The sequence below is a fragment of the Hyla sarda genome, chromosome 6 (assembly GCF_029499605.1).
Source record: "Hyla sarda isolate aHylSar1 chromosome 6, aHylSar1.hap1, whole genome shotgun sequence".
Classification (NCBI taxonomy): domain Eukaryota; kingdom Metazoa; phylum Chordata; class Amphibia; order Anura; family Hylidae; genus Hyla; species Hyla sarda.
In genome coordinates this window covers 77,717,585-77,735,712 of record NC_079194.1, presented here as the reverse complement: position 1 = coordinate 77,735,712, position 18,128 = coordinate 77,717,585, and the positions used below count along the sequence as shown (strand labels likewise).

Sequence of the window (18,128 nt, the reverse complement as noted above, 5' to 3'; positions counted from 1 at the left end):
GTGACTACTTCTCTTCTGAGACCTGTAGTGCACCAGCAGAGCACTTTTCACCCCCCATATGGGGTGTTTTCTGAATCGGGAGAAATTGGGCTTCAAATTTTGGGGGGTATTTTCTGCTATTACCCTTTTAAAAATGTAAAATTTTGGGGAAAACAAGCATTTTAGGTAAATTTTTTTTTTTTTTTTTTTTTTTACATTTGCAAAAGTCATGAAACACCAGTGGGGTATTAAGGCTCACTTTATCCCATGTTACATTCCCCGAGGGGTCTAGTTTCCAAAATGGTATGCCATGTGTTGTTTTTTTTTGCTGTTTTGACACCCTAGGGGCTTCCTGAAGGTGACATTTCAGAAAAATGTTCTCTCCAAAATCCCCTTGTCGCTCCTTCCCTTCTGAGCCCTCTATTGCACCCGCCGAACACTTTACATAGACATATGAGGTATGTGCTTACTCGAGAGAAATTGGGCTACAAATACAAGTAAACATTTTCTCCTTTTATCACTTGCAAAAATTCAAAAATTGGGTCTACAAGAACATGCGAGTGTAAAAAATGAAGATTGTGAATTTTCTCCTTCACTTTGCTGCTATTCCTGTGAAACACCTAAAGGGTTAAAACACTGACTGAATGCCATTTTGAATACTTTGGGGGTGTAGTTTTTATAATGGGGTCTTTTATGGGGTATTTCTAATATGAAGACCCTTCAAATCCACTTCAAAACTGAACTGGTCCCTGAAAAATATTGAGTTTGAAAATTTTGTGAAAAATTGGAAAATTGCTGCTGAACTTTGAAGCCCTCTGGTGTCTTCCAAAAGTAAAAACTCATAAATTTTATGTTGCAAACATAAACATAAAGAAGACATATTGTATATGTGAACCAAAAAAAAATATTATTTTGAATATCCATTTTCCTTACAAGCAGAGAGCTTCAAAAATGTTCATTTTTTTTCATCAAATTTTGGGATTTTTCACCAAGAAAGGATGCAAGTTACCAAAAAAAATTTAACCACTAAGTTAAAGTAGAATATGTCACGAAAAAACAATCTCGGAATCAGAATGATAAGTAAAAGCATTCCAGAGTTATTAATGTTTAAAGTGACAGTGGTCAGAATTGCAAAAAACGGGCGAGTCCTCAAGGTGAAAAAGGGCTAAGTCCTTAAGGGGTTAAGGTAGTACGGACGGACTTAATTAAGGATTCTATATCATCAGAATTAAACAAAAATTTCTTCAAAGGAGGATCTTCCTCCATGAGGATTTTCTACATATTCTCCTTCAAATTCTGGAGATACACTTTCTTCAGAATCCGAAAAAGATACCATTTTAGTCTTTTTTTACAGCTGAGACATTAACAGTAGTAGTGGATGCACAGGGGTAACAGGTGCAAAAGAAGCCAACGCTGAGTGTATCTCTCAATGAATCATGGTTTTAATTTCTTGCATAAGAGTTGGAGAGCCATCTTTTACCACTAATGCAATGCATGCTTTACACAAGGGTTTAGAAGCAGATTCAGGAAACTCTTTATAGCACATTACACATTTTTTAGGTTTAGATTTTTTATGGTTTAAACGAAGGACCTGCAGAATCCTTGTCTCCCTGCAATTACAAGGAAGAGAAGGATAAAACACCATGCAAATGAAGATAGGCCAGGGCGAACCCATAGGCCCTCAGTACTCACGGATCCTGGGATCACTGGAGGATCTGGAATCTTTGCAGGAGAGCTCATGATGCAGCCTTGTATTATCCAATGCTGGAATCAGGTAGAGCAACTTCCATCTGTGAGAGGGGCCTCTTATAGCAAAAAAGTCAAGATTCAAATTCCCTGCCCAAGGGCGGCTGGAAGCGATGTCGGACGCCAGCGTTCCGGCCGGAAGGAGATTTGCAAAACTCCTTGGCGGGAGAAATAAACGAGGAAGCGCTCGCGTGAGGTAAAGCCCTGTGCACTGAAAGGAGAGACCGCCGCAAGAACACTGCCAGATCCCGCACACCTGTAGTTCTCCCTCTGCCTCCATGCTCCCGGAGTGGACTGGAACCAAGGGAGAAAATATTACAGGTCTACAAGGCCCCGGGGTAAGGACCTCCAATTTCTTCGCAGGGAAATAAATAGTCCCCCGCACCTCTCAGCTCCTTCCCTGACAGTGACAGGAAAAAAACATTGGTGTGGAGAGGAAGGGGTGGGGAATTTAACCTCTCAGTATTTTTTCCTGTCCCAATCAGGAGGAGGAGGTAATCTCATGGATGCTGTCATAGAGACGTGGGGGGAAAAACATTTTTGGGCAACATCCTGGGCAGCATCAAAATTGTCCCTGCTGAGGGAGCCATTCCCTTCTGTACCCTGCATTGATCCCACAGAGGAAGGCCAAAGCATCAGTCAACAATAGTGTCAGTTTTTGGGATGTGCTTCAGAAACATCGCATGGCAGCTTGCCTTCCTGTGCACAGGCCTTGGGTGACCAGCATACACCCCCCCCCTCAGTCACAGGCCACTTATGTCTAAGGTTCTTTCCACATTGCATGCTGGATTTCTTGAAGGAAACCTCAAACTTCTACTGCATGGTATGTTTGCTTAAATTATTATTATTTTTTTTTTATTGTTGCCTCTTGTGCACCTCAACTCATTACAGTAAACTGGCACCATTGTAAGTCCTTGGAGCCAGTCTCCTGTAATGAACCCGATTAAAGTGCACAAAGTCTTTTGTGCTTTTCCTCGCTCTACCTAGCAATTGGTGGGCGTCTCAGCACCCTGAGTAAATCAGAACTTTTGACATGTAACTAACGCTTATCCAAGACTAATTACTATATATATTTATTATCTGTGTATATATATTTTATTAGTGATGTCCTGATACCGATACTAGTATCGGCGCCAATACCAGGTATCTGCATGGTGTCAGGGACTCTTCTAATGTCCCCGATACCAAATCAGATACCTGGTGTAGTGCTTCGCTGCCCCGTTCTCCGGTTCGCATCACTGCTGCAGCCCCATTCTCATCACTGCCGCAGCCCAGTTCTGCCGTCCGCATTATGGCGTCTTATGGAGGAGCATGTGACATACACGTCACTCCACTGCGCCTAGCGTAACACTACGGAGGAAGCAGAGTGACGTGTATGTCACATGCTCCTCCATAAAACACCATAAAGGGGACGGCAGAACCGGGCTGCGGAGCGGCGACACCAGACAGTGAGCAACTACAAAGGGGGGGCTGCTGTCTACAGGGGGGTCCTGCTGGCTACAGTCTGCAACTATCTATACTACCTACAAGGGGATACTACCTACTATTAAAGGCAATCTTACAGCAGAGTCACCTGCACTTACTTGAATTTATAGATAGTGCAGGTGACCCCCTCTCTACCGCTGCTCAGCACTAATGCAAATTCCCTGTTCTGCCCAATGAAGAAGAGAGAAATCTGGGCTCATACTACAGCAGTTTTGATTTTGTCATACTTCTGGAAAAGATCATACCTATATGCACGAAAATGTATACACTTAAAATTGTCATCTTCTGACCCCTATAACTAATTTTTCTGCATACAGGGCGGTATGAGGGCTCATTTTTTGCGCCGCGATCTGAAGTTTTTAGCGTTACCATTTTTTGTACTGATCGGAATTTTTGATCGCTTTTTTAAAAAATTTTCATAATATAAAAAGTGACCAAAAATACGCTATATTGGACTTTTGATTTTTTTTTGCGCATACGCCATTGACCGTGTGGTTTAGTTAACAATATATTTTTATAATTCAGACATTTCCTCACGCGGCAATACCACATATGTTTATATTTATTTACACTTTTTTTTATGGGAAAAGGGGGGGGTGATTCAAACTTACTAGGGAAGGGGTTAAATGATCTTAACTTTTTAAATAACTTTTTTTTCCCGCAATGTTATAGCTCCCATAGGGGACTATAACACTGCACACACTGATCTTTTACATTGATCAATGGTTTCTCATAGGAGACCATTGATCGGTGATTCTGTCGCTTGACTGCTCATGCCTGGATCTCAGGCACGGAGCAGTCATTCGGCGATCGGACACACAGGAAGAAGGTAGGGACCCTCCTCATGTCCTACAGCTGTTCGGGATGCCGCGATTTCACCATGGCGGTCCCGAACAGCCCACTGAGCTAGCTGGGGGTAGTTAAGTTTCACTTTAGATGCGGCGATCAACTTTGAATGCTGCGTCTAAAGGGGTAATAGCACATGGCACCGCCATCAGTGCCACGCGCTATTAGAGGCTTGGCCCGACCCGCTAAGACCGGGGGGGGGGGGGGGCGACCACACTGTGGCCCCACATTATAGAAAGGAAGCGTACAGGTACACCCTGTGTCCTTAACCCCTTAAGGACCAAGGACGTACCGGTACGTCCTTGGTCCTGCTCTTCTGATATAACGCGGGGTTACACAGTAACCCCGCGTCATATCATGGCGGGCCCGGCGTCATAGTGAAGCCAGGACCCGCCTCTAATAGCGCGCAGCGCCGATCGCGGTGCCGCGCGCTATTAACCCTTTAGCCGCGCGCTCAAAGCTGAGCCGCGCGGCTAAAAGTGAAAGTCGCCGGCTAGCTCAGTCGGGCTGTTCGGGATAGCCGCGGCTAATCGCGGCATCCCGAACAGCTGACAGGACAGCGGGAGGGCCCCTACCTGCCTCCTCGCTGTCCGATCGCCGAATGACTGCTCAGTGCCTGAGATCCAGGCATGAGCAGTCATCCGGCAGAATCGTTGATCACTGGTTTCTTATGAGAAACCAGTGATCAACATAGAAGATCAGTGTGTGCAGTGTTATAGGTCCCTATGGGACCTATAACACTGCAAAAAAAAAGTGAAAAAAAAAAGTGAATAAAGATCATTTAACTCCTCCCCTATTAAAAGTTTGAATCACCCCCCTTTTCCAATAAAAAAAAAAAACACAGTGTAAATAAAAATAAACATATGTGGTATCACCGCGTGCGGAAATGTCCGAATTATAAAAATATATCATTAATTAAACCGCTCGGTCAATGGCGTGCGCGCAAAAAAATTCCAAAGTCCAAAATAGTGCATTTTTGGTCACTTTTTATATCATTTAAAAATGAATAAAAAGTGATCAATAAGTCCTATCAATGCAAAAATGGTACAGTTAAAAACTTCAGATCACGGCGCAAAAAATTAGCCCTCATACCGCCCCATACACGGAAAAATAAAAAAGTTATAGGGGTCAGAAGATGACAATTTTAAACGTATTAATTTTCCTGCATGTAGTTATGATTTTTTCCAGAAGTCCGACAAAATCAAACCTATATAAGTAGGGTATAATTTTAATCGAATGGACCTACAGAATACATATCAGGTGTCATTTTTACCGAAAAATGTACTACGTAGAAACGGAAGCCCCCAAAAGTTACAAAACAGCGTTTTTTTTTTCAATTTTGTCGCACAATGATTTTTTTTTCCCGCTTCAACATAGATTTTTGGGCAAAATGACTGACATCATTACAAAGTAGAATTGGTGGCGCAAAAAATAAGCCATCATATGGATTTTTAGGTGTAAATTTGAAAGAGTTATGATTTTTTAAAGGCAAGGAGCAAAAAACGAAAATGCAAAAACGGAAAAACCTCCGGTCCTTAAGGGGTTAAGGGAAAAACCGTTCTTGGAGAGAAAACTCTTTTGGCTACTGCATCCCTATTATAAAGGGTGTGTTCACATGCCGCAGATTTTGTGCATAAAGTGCAGAAGTATTCCCAATCAAAGAAATAAAATAGATTTTCGCAAAAACTTCTGCAGCAAACCTGCTATGTGCAAACAAAGCCTAAGGGTATGTTCACATTGCAAAAAATGTGTGGAATGTCTGCCCGGAAAACACGGGGAAATTCCGCACATTTAAAAATCCCATGAGCACTAGAACCGCACGCGAATGCGTTGTCTCCTAGACTGCAATGCATTTCCAAGCAAATTCCCTAGAAAAAAATAGACATGTCTATTCTTTCTGCGGAAATCGGGATTTCCATGGCAGAAACCGCCACCAGGGAACTTCCACCGTGTGAAGATAACAGCAGAATTCCATGGAAATCAATGGGACTATGCTGCAGTGGAATGTCTGTGCAGGATATTCCGGTGGATTCCGCCGTATGAACATGAGCCTAAAAGTGGGAAACTGCCGCGGTGTTCTGCTACAACCATCATCAGCCTTACGGAAACCCCAAACAGTGTTAAAATGTGAAACACATTTAATTTATTAAAACTGGGTAATCAGGAGAGCCGGAGTTTAACATAAATGCAATAGGAGAACAGAGACAAAATTACAACCCAATCAAAAAAACAAATAATAATAATAAAAGACTGTGTACACACTGATTCCCATATCTAGTGCAGATTCCACTGTGTGCATATAAACACACAAATCGTATATATGCACATGGGCGAGGCTCTGCAGACAGACCCATAATGTAATATGTCATCTGGTGCAGAGCATTCGCCACATTACAAAACAGAGTACCGGAGTGAAGCAGATTGTGCTGTGTCGGGTATTAGCAGTCCACTCAATTTTCTCCCTCCTATGTCCAGAACTGTGCAAAATAGTCCATTAAGAAATCTCCTTCCGAAAATCATGTGACTTATTTTTATTTAAGTTTTCGACCTTTACAAATCGACCAATCTTAGGCGCCTCAATGAACCATTGGCACCCTATGTAACACATATATTTCCCGTAACAAATTCATCAGAGGCCAGCGACTGGTAGTTCATGGCTCAAGAGGTGCATGGTGGACAAAGGGGAAAAAAGTTCTTTATCCTCCACTTCATTTGCCATCATCGTATCTGCAATGACTGCTTCGGAAATGCAATAATAGCAGCATTTTCTTCATAAGATCAAAATGAACGGGTGGAGACAAAGCAGTTTCAGCTTATTTAAAACAAAAATGTTATTTTCTTGAGAAGACCCAGGAGGCAAGGGAAGCTGTGCGGGCAGCGGTCTCGTCAGAAAACCGGCAACCGCGTGGACGTCAACGTACAAGAGTTAATGTCTTCTGTGTGGGTGGCGCGGTGTAAGGAGGGCTCTGAAGCACTTCGGTTGATTTTGGGGAGAGAGTGTTGTAACAGCTCAATGGAGGAGAGGATCTGGAAACAACAGAAACAGGATTATCAATCAGCGTAGAACCCAGGCAGCCAAACTGTGGGCCTCCAGCTGTTGCAAAACTACAACTCCTAGCATGCCCGGACAGCCAACGGCTGTCCGGGCATGCTAGGAGTTGTAGTTTTGCAACAGCTAGAGCCCACAGATAGGAGATCACTGGTGTAGATCACACAATGTAAACACAATTTTATTTACTGCATTAGGAACTGTTAAAGGGCTCGTCCAGGTAGCTGAAAAGTAGAGATGAGCGAACTTACAGTAAATTCGATTCGTCACGAACTTCTCCGCTCGGCAGTTGATGACTTTTCCTGCATAAATTAGTTCAGCTTTCCGATGCTCCGGTGGGCTGGAAAAGGTGGATACAGTCCTAGGAGACTCTTTCCGAGGACTGTATCCACCTTTTCCAGCCCACCGGAGCACCTGAAGGCTGAACTAATTTACGCAGGAAAAGTCATCAACTGCCGAGCGGAGAAGTTCATGACCAATCGAATTTACTGCAAGTTCGCTCATCTCTACTGAAAAGGTATTACCTTTCCTCATTTTCCAGCACTCCACTTCCTGTAGTATGCTGACACAGCCTGATAGTTTCCCTGGTTATGACGGCACAGGTACAGCTGAATACAGCGACCAAACATAGTCCAATGTTCTGGGAACATCTGCAACAGCATACAGTGAGCGGCCACCGCAAACAGTTTTATATCTGCCCTGTCGACGCAGCCCACCCCCCTTCATCAAGCCAGAAAGTGGATTGCTGGGAAATTATAAAAATTTTCAGTTCCCAAGATAACCCCTTTAAAGAGTACCTCATGATCTTATTACATTTTATAATCCTCCCAGTTCACTGCCCCCATCATGATAAACCACCCACTGCGTTCCCCAGCAGGTGTGACATCATCTGAAGCCATACATGGGAGAACTTCCTCCCTCACTCTGCTACACACAGCGCAGAGCAGTTCAGTGTGAGATGAGCTATGATTGGCCAGTACACACTCCTATGCCCACTCCATACTCACTTGACACTTAGCTGTTGTAAATGGGTTAAATTAGAATTGTTTTTCTGAATGCAGAATCTGCGATTTACTAGTGAAGGCCATAACCAATTTTTCCTACCACTTTAACCTTAAAGGGGTACTCTGGTGGAAAACATTTTTTTCTTTTAAATGAACTGGTGCCAGAAAGTTAAACAGATTTGTAAATTACTTCTCTTAAAAAATCTTAACCTTTCCAGTACATTTTAGCAGCTGTATGCTACAGAGGAAATTCTTTTATTTTTGAATTTCTTTTTTGTCTTGTCCACAGTGCTCTTTATTGTCACCTAATGCCAGTATCAGGAACGGAGTACCCCTTTAATACCGTTTATTTTATTGGATTTGAAATAGACCAGTGTCAAAACTACAACTCGAATAAGTAGTTTTGTGACAGCACTGAACTAGAATATACACTGAAGAATACACAAAGCAGAGCACAGTTTATTCCAGGTGAGGAGAAAATACCTTGTGCTCCACATCTGGCCTGCAGGGGGCACCCTCATCATTCCAATAACCACACACAAGGTTTTATAAATACATATTTTACCTGGTTCTAGAGTTTGTGGCTATTTTACAGATTAATGAACACAGTAATAGTCAGATCTGTGCACTCGCTGCCTGAAAAGTATTCTTGGTGTGAAAGGCTTAGTTTACCCTATTGTACACACATTTTTTTTGTGCCACTACCACAAATATGTTATTTGCACTGATTTTGTCCCTAAACATAGTTGTTTTGCAGTGTTTCCCAACCAGGGTGCCTCCAGCTGTAGCAAAACTACAACTCCCAGCCTGCCCTGACAGCCAAAGGCTGTCAGGGCAGGCTGGGAGTTGTAGTTTTGCAACAGCTGGAGGCACCCTGGTTGGGAAACACCATTGTATTGTGTCATTTTGTATAACATTTTACCCAAAAATGTGGTGCAATGAAAAACCTTGCAAGATTGTGCATCTGTGTCTAGAAGCAGCTTCCTAAAAATCTAACACAACAGCCCCTGAGAGCGAGGTCTTCGTTTATCCACTTACTTGAGGAAACAGGGGTCTTTCTTCCTTGACTTTCTGCACACAGTCTGCTACCAGCCTTTTCATTGCTTTAGGACAATTCTTGTACAACTTACTAAGATCTGGCACCAAACACCCCCGGCCGACCAAAAATATAATCTAAGCAAAAGAAGAAAAAAAAAATAACGCAAAAAATATATATATATGTCAATGTATGCCGCAATACAGATTTGGACTTTCTTATTGAAGTTTATAGGGAACAGTTTTCAACAAATGTGCAGGATATCCAAGACATAAATAATTCTGCGGACCTTCTGCAGCATTTGGATCAGATCTTTATACATTGCTACTGTTATCTACGCAAATTTTCCACAGAAAAATTCCATATGGAAAATCTGCAGTAAAGCTGCCAAGTATAGCTGTACCCTGAAAGTGCTCATACACCTTTCATAGCTGTTGGCCAAATGCTCGTTCAGCTGACAGCTATTCCTCCAATCCCATATAAATGCATGCTCAGCCCAGCTGAGCATGCATGTGTTTTCAAAGAAGACAGGAGAGCAAGCCACTAGCAGAAACCTTTAACCATTACTTAGGTCTAACAGAGAATAAATGCATCAGGCATTGAAAATCAACATACCGATTCAGCTTTCCCCCTACATCGTCTGTCATGGGAGAGTTGGGAGGCCTCATATACACAGGATAGCTGTCTGGTCAGTTTGGGAGACTTTTCTCTAATGGGTATGGGGGCCTTTAAGACATGCAAAAGTTTTTATGATAAAAAAGGGGGAGGATCCACCACTCACATAGGAGGGTGAAGCAGCAGAACACTATATATATATTTATTTATTATCAGTAACACAGAATAAAACACCACCACACATTCAGCTTAATCTCTATGTATCACCGTGGTGCCACACCGGACTACAGATGGCACCACTGAGTAGTTTAATTTATATGGAAGATCGGAGTGTGAAGGCCGAGACATCACAGCCATGACGACAATGTGACCATTGACCTATGCCAGATCAGTGCAAGTAAAACAATCCAGGGGACTAGGCTTGTCCAAAATAACATGTGGGCACAGCTGTCATCTAGCTCCAGATTGTTGTGATAAAGACTGCATGGTCTGGGATGAGATTTAAATCAATTTAAAGCTTTTAACAGGAGTTTGGAGAGGTGGATTCTTTTCTGCTTTAAGGGGTTATCCAGCAGATTGGGGTGGGAAGTTAACATAACTATGACCATTATGTGGGATATACCAAAATAACCTTTTACTTACCTCCACGCTTCCATGGTGCCTCCACTGTCTTGGAGCGCAATTGTCATCTATGGAAGAACCTGGGCCCAATGTGTCATACTATCGCTCAGCGAGTCACTGGCCGCAGTGTGTCATACTATCGCTCAGCGAGTCACTGGTCGCAGTGTGTCATACTAATCGCTCAGCGAGTCACTGGCCGCAGTGTGTCATACTATCGGTCAGCGAGTCACTGGCCGCAGTGTGTCATACTATCGCTCAGCGAGTCACTGGCCGCAGTGTGTCATACTATCGCTCAGCGAATCACTCGCCGCAGTGTGTCATACTATCGCTCAGAGAATCACTCGGCGCAGTGTGTCATACTATCGCTCAGCGAGTCACTGGCCGCAATGTGTCATACTATCGCTCAGCGAGTCACTGGCCGCAATGTGTCATACTATCGCTCAGCGAGTCACTGGCCGCAGTGTGTCATACTATCGCTCAGCGAGTCCCTGGCCGCAGTGTGTCATACTATCGCTCAGCGAGTCACTGGCCGCAGTGTGTCATACTATCGCTCAGCGAGTCACTGGGCACATTGTGTCATTCTATTGCTCAGCGAGTCACTGGCCGCAGTGTGTCATACTATCGCTCAGCGAGTCACTCACCGCAGTGTGTCATACTATCGCTCAGCGAGTCACTGGGCCCATTGTGTCATTCTATCGCTCAGCGAATCACTCGCCGCAGTGTGTCATACTATCGCTCAGCGAGTCACTGGGCCCAATGTGTCATACTATCGCTCAGCGAGTCACTGGGCCCATTGTGTCATACTATCGCTCAGCGAATCACTCGCCGCAGTGTGTCATACTATCGCTCAGCGAGTCACTGGCCGCAGTGTGTCATACTATCGCTCAGCGAGTCACTGGGCCCAATGTGTCATACTATCGCTCAGCGAGTCACTCACCGCAGTGTCTCATACTATCGCTCAGCGAGTCACTCTCCGCAGTGTGTCATACTATCGCTCAGCGAATCACTCGCTGCAGTGTCTCATACTATCGTTCAGCGAGTCACTGGGCCCATTGGGTCATACTATCGCTCAGCGAGTCACTGGCCGCAGTGTGTCATACTATCGCTCAGCGAGTCACTGGCCGCAGTGTGTCATACTATCGCTCAGCGAGTCACTGGGCCCAATGTGTCATACTATCGCTCAGCGAGTCACTCACCGCAGTGTCTCATACTATCGCTCAGCGAGTCACTCTCCACAGTGTGTCATACTATCGCTCAGCGAATCACTCGCTGCAGTGTCTCATACTATCGTTCAGCGAGTCACTGGGCCCAATGTGTCATACTATCGCTCAGCGAATCACTGGCTGCAGTGATGTCCCGCCTCAGCCAGCGAATCACTGAGCTGCAGTATGACACATTGGGGCTGGATGCAAGACCGTGAAGGCATCGCAGCGCACTGGAGGTATGTACAGGTTTATTTTGTTATATCACACACAATGGGCATAACTTAGACCAAATCCCCCCACCCACTCGATAACCTCTTTAATACAAGTGTTTTAGCCTTTCTCAGCACCTTCTAGCCACAATTGTTGCAGTGATAACTGTGGACATTTGTTGCATGGATATGGCGAGCGGTTTTGTGTCTTTTCCAGTTACCGCACTCACCTGGTCTCGGTCCCTGATGTGAGAATATGGCAGCTCCCCGGTCATCAGCTCATACAGAACAATGCCGTAGGAATAAACGTCTGACTGGAAACTGAATGGATTATTATCTTGCATCCGAATCACCTCTGGAGCCTATGGAAGCAAAATACACAGCTAAGCGAAGCCTTCTGAAAGAAATCCTAATCGCAAAGCTATACAGTGATCCTTCAGGTTACAATGTGACAACATACAGTGGTCTTTCCTGGACCATTATAACTCAACATATAATGCTACGGACAGTCCAGATCTGTGGCTTTTATGAATGGCTGGAGGATCCGACCAGAGTGGGCTGTCTAGTAGCGCCCCCTACAGTATAGTGCGGTACTGTACTGCTCTTTACCTGTGCCAGGACTAGCTGCTCCTTTGGACACTAGGTGAAGGTGGCTCCATATTGTATCTCTGGTACAGAAGCCTGAAGAAGCTCCTGCCCTCTATGTATAAAATGATGTATAGCTTCTAGAAGAGATTTATAACTTTTATATGTAAGAAATTGCTTTATCTGTATTGGTTATCTTGTTTTTTTTATTTTATTCTCACTTTTTCTTATTTGGTGCGACATTTTGAAGACTCTGCAACAAATTACTAGTTTCCAAAAGGTTAAAGACTCCAGTAAGGCTGCATTCACATCTAGTCTTTGCAATATGGTTCCCATATCCAGTTCCAGTGTAAAAACCGTAAGGACCGTATTGCAAACCGTATGTATAGACAAGTCATTGAAAACCGTATGCTAAACGTAGCATCCGGTTGTGTACATTTTGCACCATTTACGGTTTTATCAGTTTTTTTTCCCGTACACAAAACCGCATTCTACAACGCTTTTATGTCCGGGTAAAAAAAAAAACGGATACAACCCGTATACCTCTATTTTTTTTTTTAAACGGTGGTCAATGAGAACTGTACAGAACCGTATGTGCGTACGGTTCCGTCCGGTTTGCACAATACAGTTTTTCAGTTTGCACATGCGCAGTGCACGCCGAAAGTTCTTCCCACAAATAGAACAAGAAGAACTTTAATTAAGGACAAACATAAAACCGTATCAGTTTTTTTCTTCAAAAAACTTAAACCATATGCAACCGGACATCAGTTTTCAAACCGTATATGGTTTAAAACCGTACAGAGGTATATACTCTGTTGTATATGGTTCGGTTTTGAGACGGGAACAGTATTGCAAAAACGAGATGTGAATGCAGCCTTACAATGGTTTCAACAATGTTCACCCAGGATCCATTTAGGGTAGGGTCACCCCCTTGTGAATTTTTCGGCTGCGTATTTTCCTACTTAAAAAATACGCAGCAAAAACAGTATGTGTGACCTTACTCTTTGTATGTAACTTGAGGAACTACTGTATACACAACAAAGCAGGTAATGCTACATTAATGAACTTTAAATTTAAGACCCAGCTACACAATGCACACAAGACAGAAGTCTACAATACATCACCCATCTTAACCTCACCACCACTCACATCCATAAACGGGATTCTATTTACACCCAAACAGAAAGAGATCCATCAATCCATCAGTGGTCTCCAAACTGTGTCCCTATGGGTGTTGCAAAACTACAACTCTCAGTATGCCCGGCCAGCATGCTGAGAATCGTAGTTTTGCAACACCCATAAGGAAACAGTTTGGAGACCACTGATCCAGAATGTTTGGTAATCTAACACACAAAGTCTCATCGATGCCGAAATAAAAACATCTGCGTTTTATTAAAGGACAACTGTAGTGGAACACTTTTACATATTCCCATGCCTCAAAAATAAACAAAATAACCCCATACATACCTTCCTACGCGCCCCCGTTGGTCCGGCACAGGCCTCACGGTCCGGCAGTGCTGACGTCATTCCACTTCCCAGGGACGCAGCAGAGCCGTTGGCAAATCACCGGCCGTAGCGATGTCCCGCCCCGGTCGGTGATAGGCTGAGCCCACTGTCCTGTAAGAAGCTCTGGCCAGAGCTCCTGACATGACAGTGGGCTCAGCCCATCACAGGTAGGGGCGGGACATCGCTACGGCCAGTGATACGCAGACGGCTCTGCGGCGTCCCCAGGAAGTGGAATGACGTCAGCACTGCCAGACCAACCGGGGCATGTAGGAAGGTATGTATGGGTTTATTTTGTTTATTTTTGAGGCACGAGCATATATAAAAGTGTTCCACTACAGTTGTCCTTTAAGCATCCGCAAGACCCTCCCATAGACTTGCATTGAGGGTGTGTAGCCATGACGTCACAAGCCTCCGGCGCTGCACCCGACACTCTAAACGAACACTGGGTGCAGCAGGGAGATCACGGGGTTCTTATCAGACATCTTATTCCTATCCTTTGGATGGGGGATAAGATTCTAGGGGCGGAGTACCCCTTTAAACAATATATAGAGAAATGTCAATATTATTTCTCCATTTAGTCTTCTCACCATAAAACAATTAGAGATGTATCCCGGAAGACAAAGTATTTCTACAATGCAGTGAATCACAGCAATGTTATTCTGACAAGTATAAATGACATATCATTTAGTTATTTTTATCCACTAACAGGTTATATAGCAATTGTGAACCAAGTGATAGTGAGTGTGCACTTCAGGCGTACACAAGAAACCAATCTATAAATCAGCACAATATAAAAGAGGTCTTCTGGTGCCTGGGCCACCTCCCCATGACTTACCATCCACAGGATCGAACCAGTCGGCTGCTCCACCTGTTGAGAACCGCTCCACCGAGACTTGACCGTGGCCAGTCCAAAGTCCCCGATTTTCACTGTTAAGCCTTCATGGAGAAAGATGTCTGTATCACAGTAAAGGATCAGCATACAATCTGAGCACTGCTGCTCTGTTCCGCAATGTAACCTCTGGGTTCAGATTCTAAGTGTCACGGCTGGTACCCTGGACTAATAGCAAGTGTACATAGACAGCGCCAATAATAAGCAATAATAGGCAACTTCCCACTTTCACCGGGAAAATTCAGTGCTGTGGAGTCGAGGAGTCGGACGAAATTTTGAGTACCTGGAGTCAGAGTCGGCAAACAATGCACCGACTGCTACTAAATTTAGATTGGAATAAAAAAAAAGCAAGTTTAAATGTCCCAATTCACAAAAAGTTATAATTAATGACTTCTCTACTGTAAGAATAAAGACTAATGCATGCCGCGCCTCACGTAACCGCAAAACGAACACGTTAAGTGACCGTGAAGAAGCATGCTTTTCATGTGCTTCACTATATGGCACGCAAAGCGCAATTAGGAGCGGCAATACTTATACTTTCCATAGTGTTGTGTTCTGCTGTTACAGGGAACCCATGGGTAACCTAGCCTCTCACTGATAAGGGATTAAGTAAATATGTTTTTTGCAGGACTAGAGACACTTGAACTATTGACCCTCCATTCCCTTCACTTATACAAGACTGAAGCTGTAAACCATTGGAAAAACTGCTGCCATTCAGCTAAGGCTATAAAAACTTGTAAACTCCGATTGTTAGCTTAAACTTTAAACATGACTATGGGATTCTACTAGGGAAATCATGTTTTATAATAAATGACCCTTCCTGGATCCTCCCACTGCCCTATCTTCAGCAGCAGATCAGCACACAAAAAGGAGAAGGCAGCATCTTCTGCCCAACTACCTCTCTCTGCTAGAAGAGCTTAGAAGAACTTGGTGGAAAAGCTTCTTGGATTCAACTGTGTTTATAAATACATTCGCATATTAATACAGAGGAGTCGGAAGTACAAAAAACTGCGGAGTCGGAACATTTATCTACCGACTCCACAGCCCTGGGAAAATCTATAGACTACAGGCGCCAAAGTAAAAGTTGCCATTATGTAAATCTGTGTTGCCCAACCCGTGGCTCTACAGCGGTGACAATACCCACAGTCCCCGGATGACCGGGCATGCTAGGAGTTGTAGTTGTACAATCATTGGTACGTCACAGATTGATGAACACCAGTGGTGTCAAGACTCTCCCCTACCTATTCATTTCAATAAGAGTCCTAAGGGTCTATTCACACGTACAGTATTCTGTGCAGATTTTATGCGCAGGATTTCAAGCTGTGTTCAGTTTATATTGAAATCTGCAGCAGAAAATCCTATGCGTCAAATCCTGCGCAGAATACTGTACGTGTGAATAGACCATAAAGGTGCGAAAAATAGTCCCTGCTGACTAAAGCTTGAATTACTGTATTGCCAGCTTGTTTTAATACCCTGAGCACTGGTTGCGCTCACATGTTCTCTGTGTATTTGTATTCTTTTTGTGTGTAAACAAGCTAGTTGCATACCCTTTGTGCCTTACGATTTTATGTGTTTTTGTTTGCCTGTTAAAGTTTGAATAACCCAAATAACCAATATAACCATGCGGTTATAAACCATGTGAACAAGCCCTAAGGTGGTGTTTTCTAACCAGGGTGCCTCCAGCTGTTGCAAAACTACAACTCGCAGCATGCCCGGACAGCCTTTGGCTGTCCGGGCATGCTGGGAGTTGTAGTTTTGCAACAGCTGGAGGCACCCTGGTTAGGAAACACTGCCCTAAGGAGTCTGGAAACAAGTTTATATAGTCAAAGAAAAAATATATGATCCCCTGCTGATTTAGTACATTTGCCCGCTGACTAAGAAATAATCGGTCTATAATTTTAATGGTCGGTTTATATGAGACACAAAACAACAAAAAGTTTTGGACCTATTGCAAAACATGACTGTGATTGCCAACAAAAAGGTTTTGCCCCAAGTACTGAGGTCAGATGTTTCTTGTAGTTGGCCCCCAGCTTTACAGACATCTCAGAAGGGATTGTGTCCCCCTTCTCTGTGCAGATCCTCTTTAGGGTTTCGAGGCTGGCGTTTGGCAACTAGAACCTTCAGCTCCCTCCACAGATTTTAGGGATTAAGATCTGAAGACTGGCTAGGCTGCTCTCTTTTTATGCCAATTTTTTGTTGCCTTGGCTGTGTTTTGGATCATTGTTATGCAGGAATATTCATCCATGGCCCATTTTCAATGTCTTGACTGAGGGAAGGAGGTTGTCCCCTAAGATTTGATAGGACATAAGCTCCATCCAGCATCCCTTTGATGCAATTAGACTATCTTGTCCCGTAAGGGAGAAACACTCCAAAAGTATTATGTTTCCATCCTCCATGTTTAACAGTGGGGATGGTCTTCTTGGGTCATAGGCAACATTCCTCCTCCTCCTCCGCCAAACACAGAAAGTAGAGTTGATGACAAAAAGTTCGATTTTGGTTTCATCGGACCACAACACCACTTTCAGTAAGCTCTCCTCTGAATCAGATGTTCATTGGTAAACTTTAGACAGGCAGCACTGCAGGATTTTAGTCCTTCACGGTGTTGTGCGTTACCAATGGGTTTCTTGGTGACTATAGTTCCAGCTGCCTTGAGATCATTGACAAGATCCTCCCATGTAGCTCTGGGCTGATTCCTTAAAGGGGTATTCCAGGAAAAAACTTTTTTTTCTTATATCAACTGGCTCAAGAAAGTTAAACAGATTTGTAAATTACTTCTATTAAAAAATCTTAATCCTTTCAATAATTATCAGCTGCTGAAGTTCAGTTGTTGTTTTCTGTCTGGCAACAGTGCTCTCTGCTGACATCTCTGCTTGTCTCGGGAACTGCACAGAGTAGAACAGGTTTGCTATGGGGATTTGCTTCTAAACTGGGCGGATCCCGAGAGACATATCATCAGAGAGCACTTAGACAGAAAAGAACAACTCAACTTCAGCAGCTCATAAGTACTGAAAGGATTAAGATTTTTTAATAGAAGTAATTTACAAATCAGTTCAAATATAAAATATTTTTTTTTTTTACCTGGATAACCCCTTTATCATTCTCATGATCACTGAAACTCCACGAGGCGAGATCTTTGCATGGAGCCCCAACCAAGGGAGATAGACAATTCGTTTGCGTTTCTTCCATTTGTGAATAATCTCAACAAGGTCTTGTAGCCCATTCCAGCCTTGTGAACAGTACAATCTAGTCCCTGATATCCTTGGACAGCTCTTTGGTCTTTGCCATTGTGGAGAGTTTGGAATGTGGTTGATTGCCTCTGAGGAGAGGTGTATTTTATACAGTAACAAGCTGAG

General features: G+C 43.6%; 1 protein-coding gene across 12 annotated transcripts in view; it reads right to left on the bottom strand.

The window, feature by feature from the left end:
* Positions 1-6,571: 6,571 nt before the first annotated feature.
* The window catches only part of RAF1 (Raf-1 proto-oncogene, serine/threonine kinase), a 148,835-nt gene continuing 137,278 nt past the window's right edge, over positions 6,572-18,128 (bottom strand). For 10 of the 12 annotated variants that reach the window (XM_056524238.1, XM_056524237.1, XM_056524235.1 and 7 more), the window contains 5 exons: positions 14,722-14,840; positions 12,026-12,157; positions 9,761-9,871; positions 9,148-9,282; positions 6,572-7,083 (listed from right to left, as the gene is read on the bottom strand). In XM_056524238.1, coding sequence (XP_056380213.1) covers positions 6,943-7,083; positions 9,148-9,282; positions 9,761-9,871; positions 12,026-12,157; positions 14,722-14,840 — 638 coding nt within the window. In that variant the 3' untranslated portion in view covers positions 6,572-6,942. The remainder of the gene's footprint in view (positions 7,084-9,147; positions 9,283-9,760; positions 9,872-12,025; positions 12,158-14,721; positions 14,841-18,128) is intronic. The other 2 variants (XM_056524239.1, XM_056524240.1) reach the window with 1 other exon arrangement.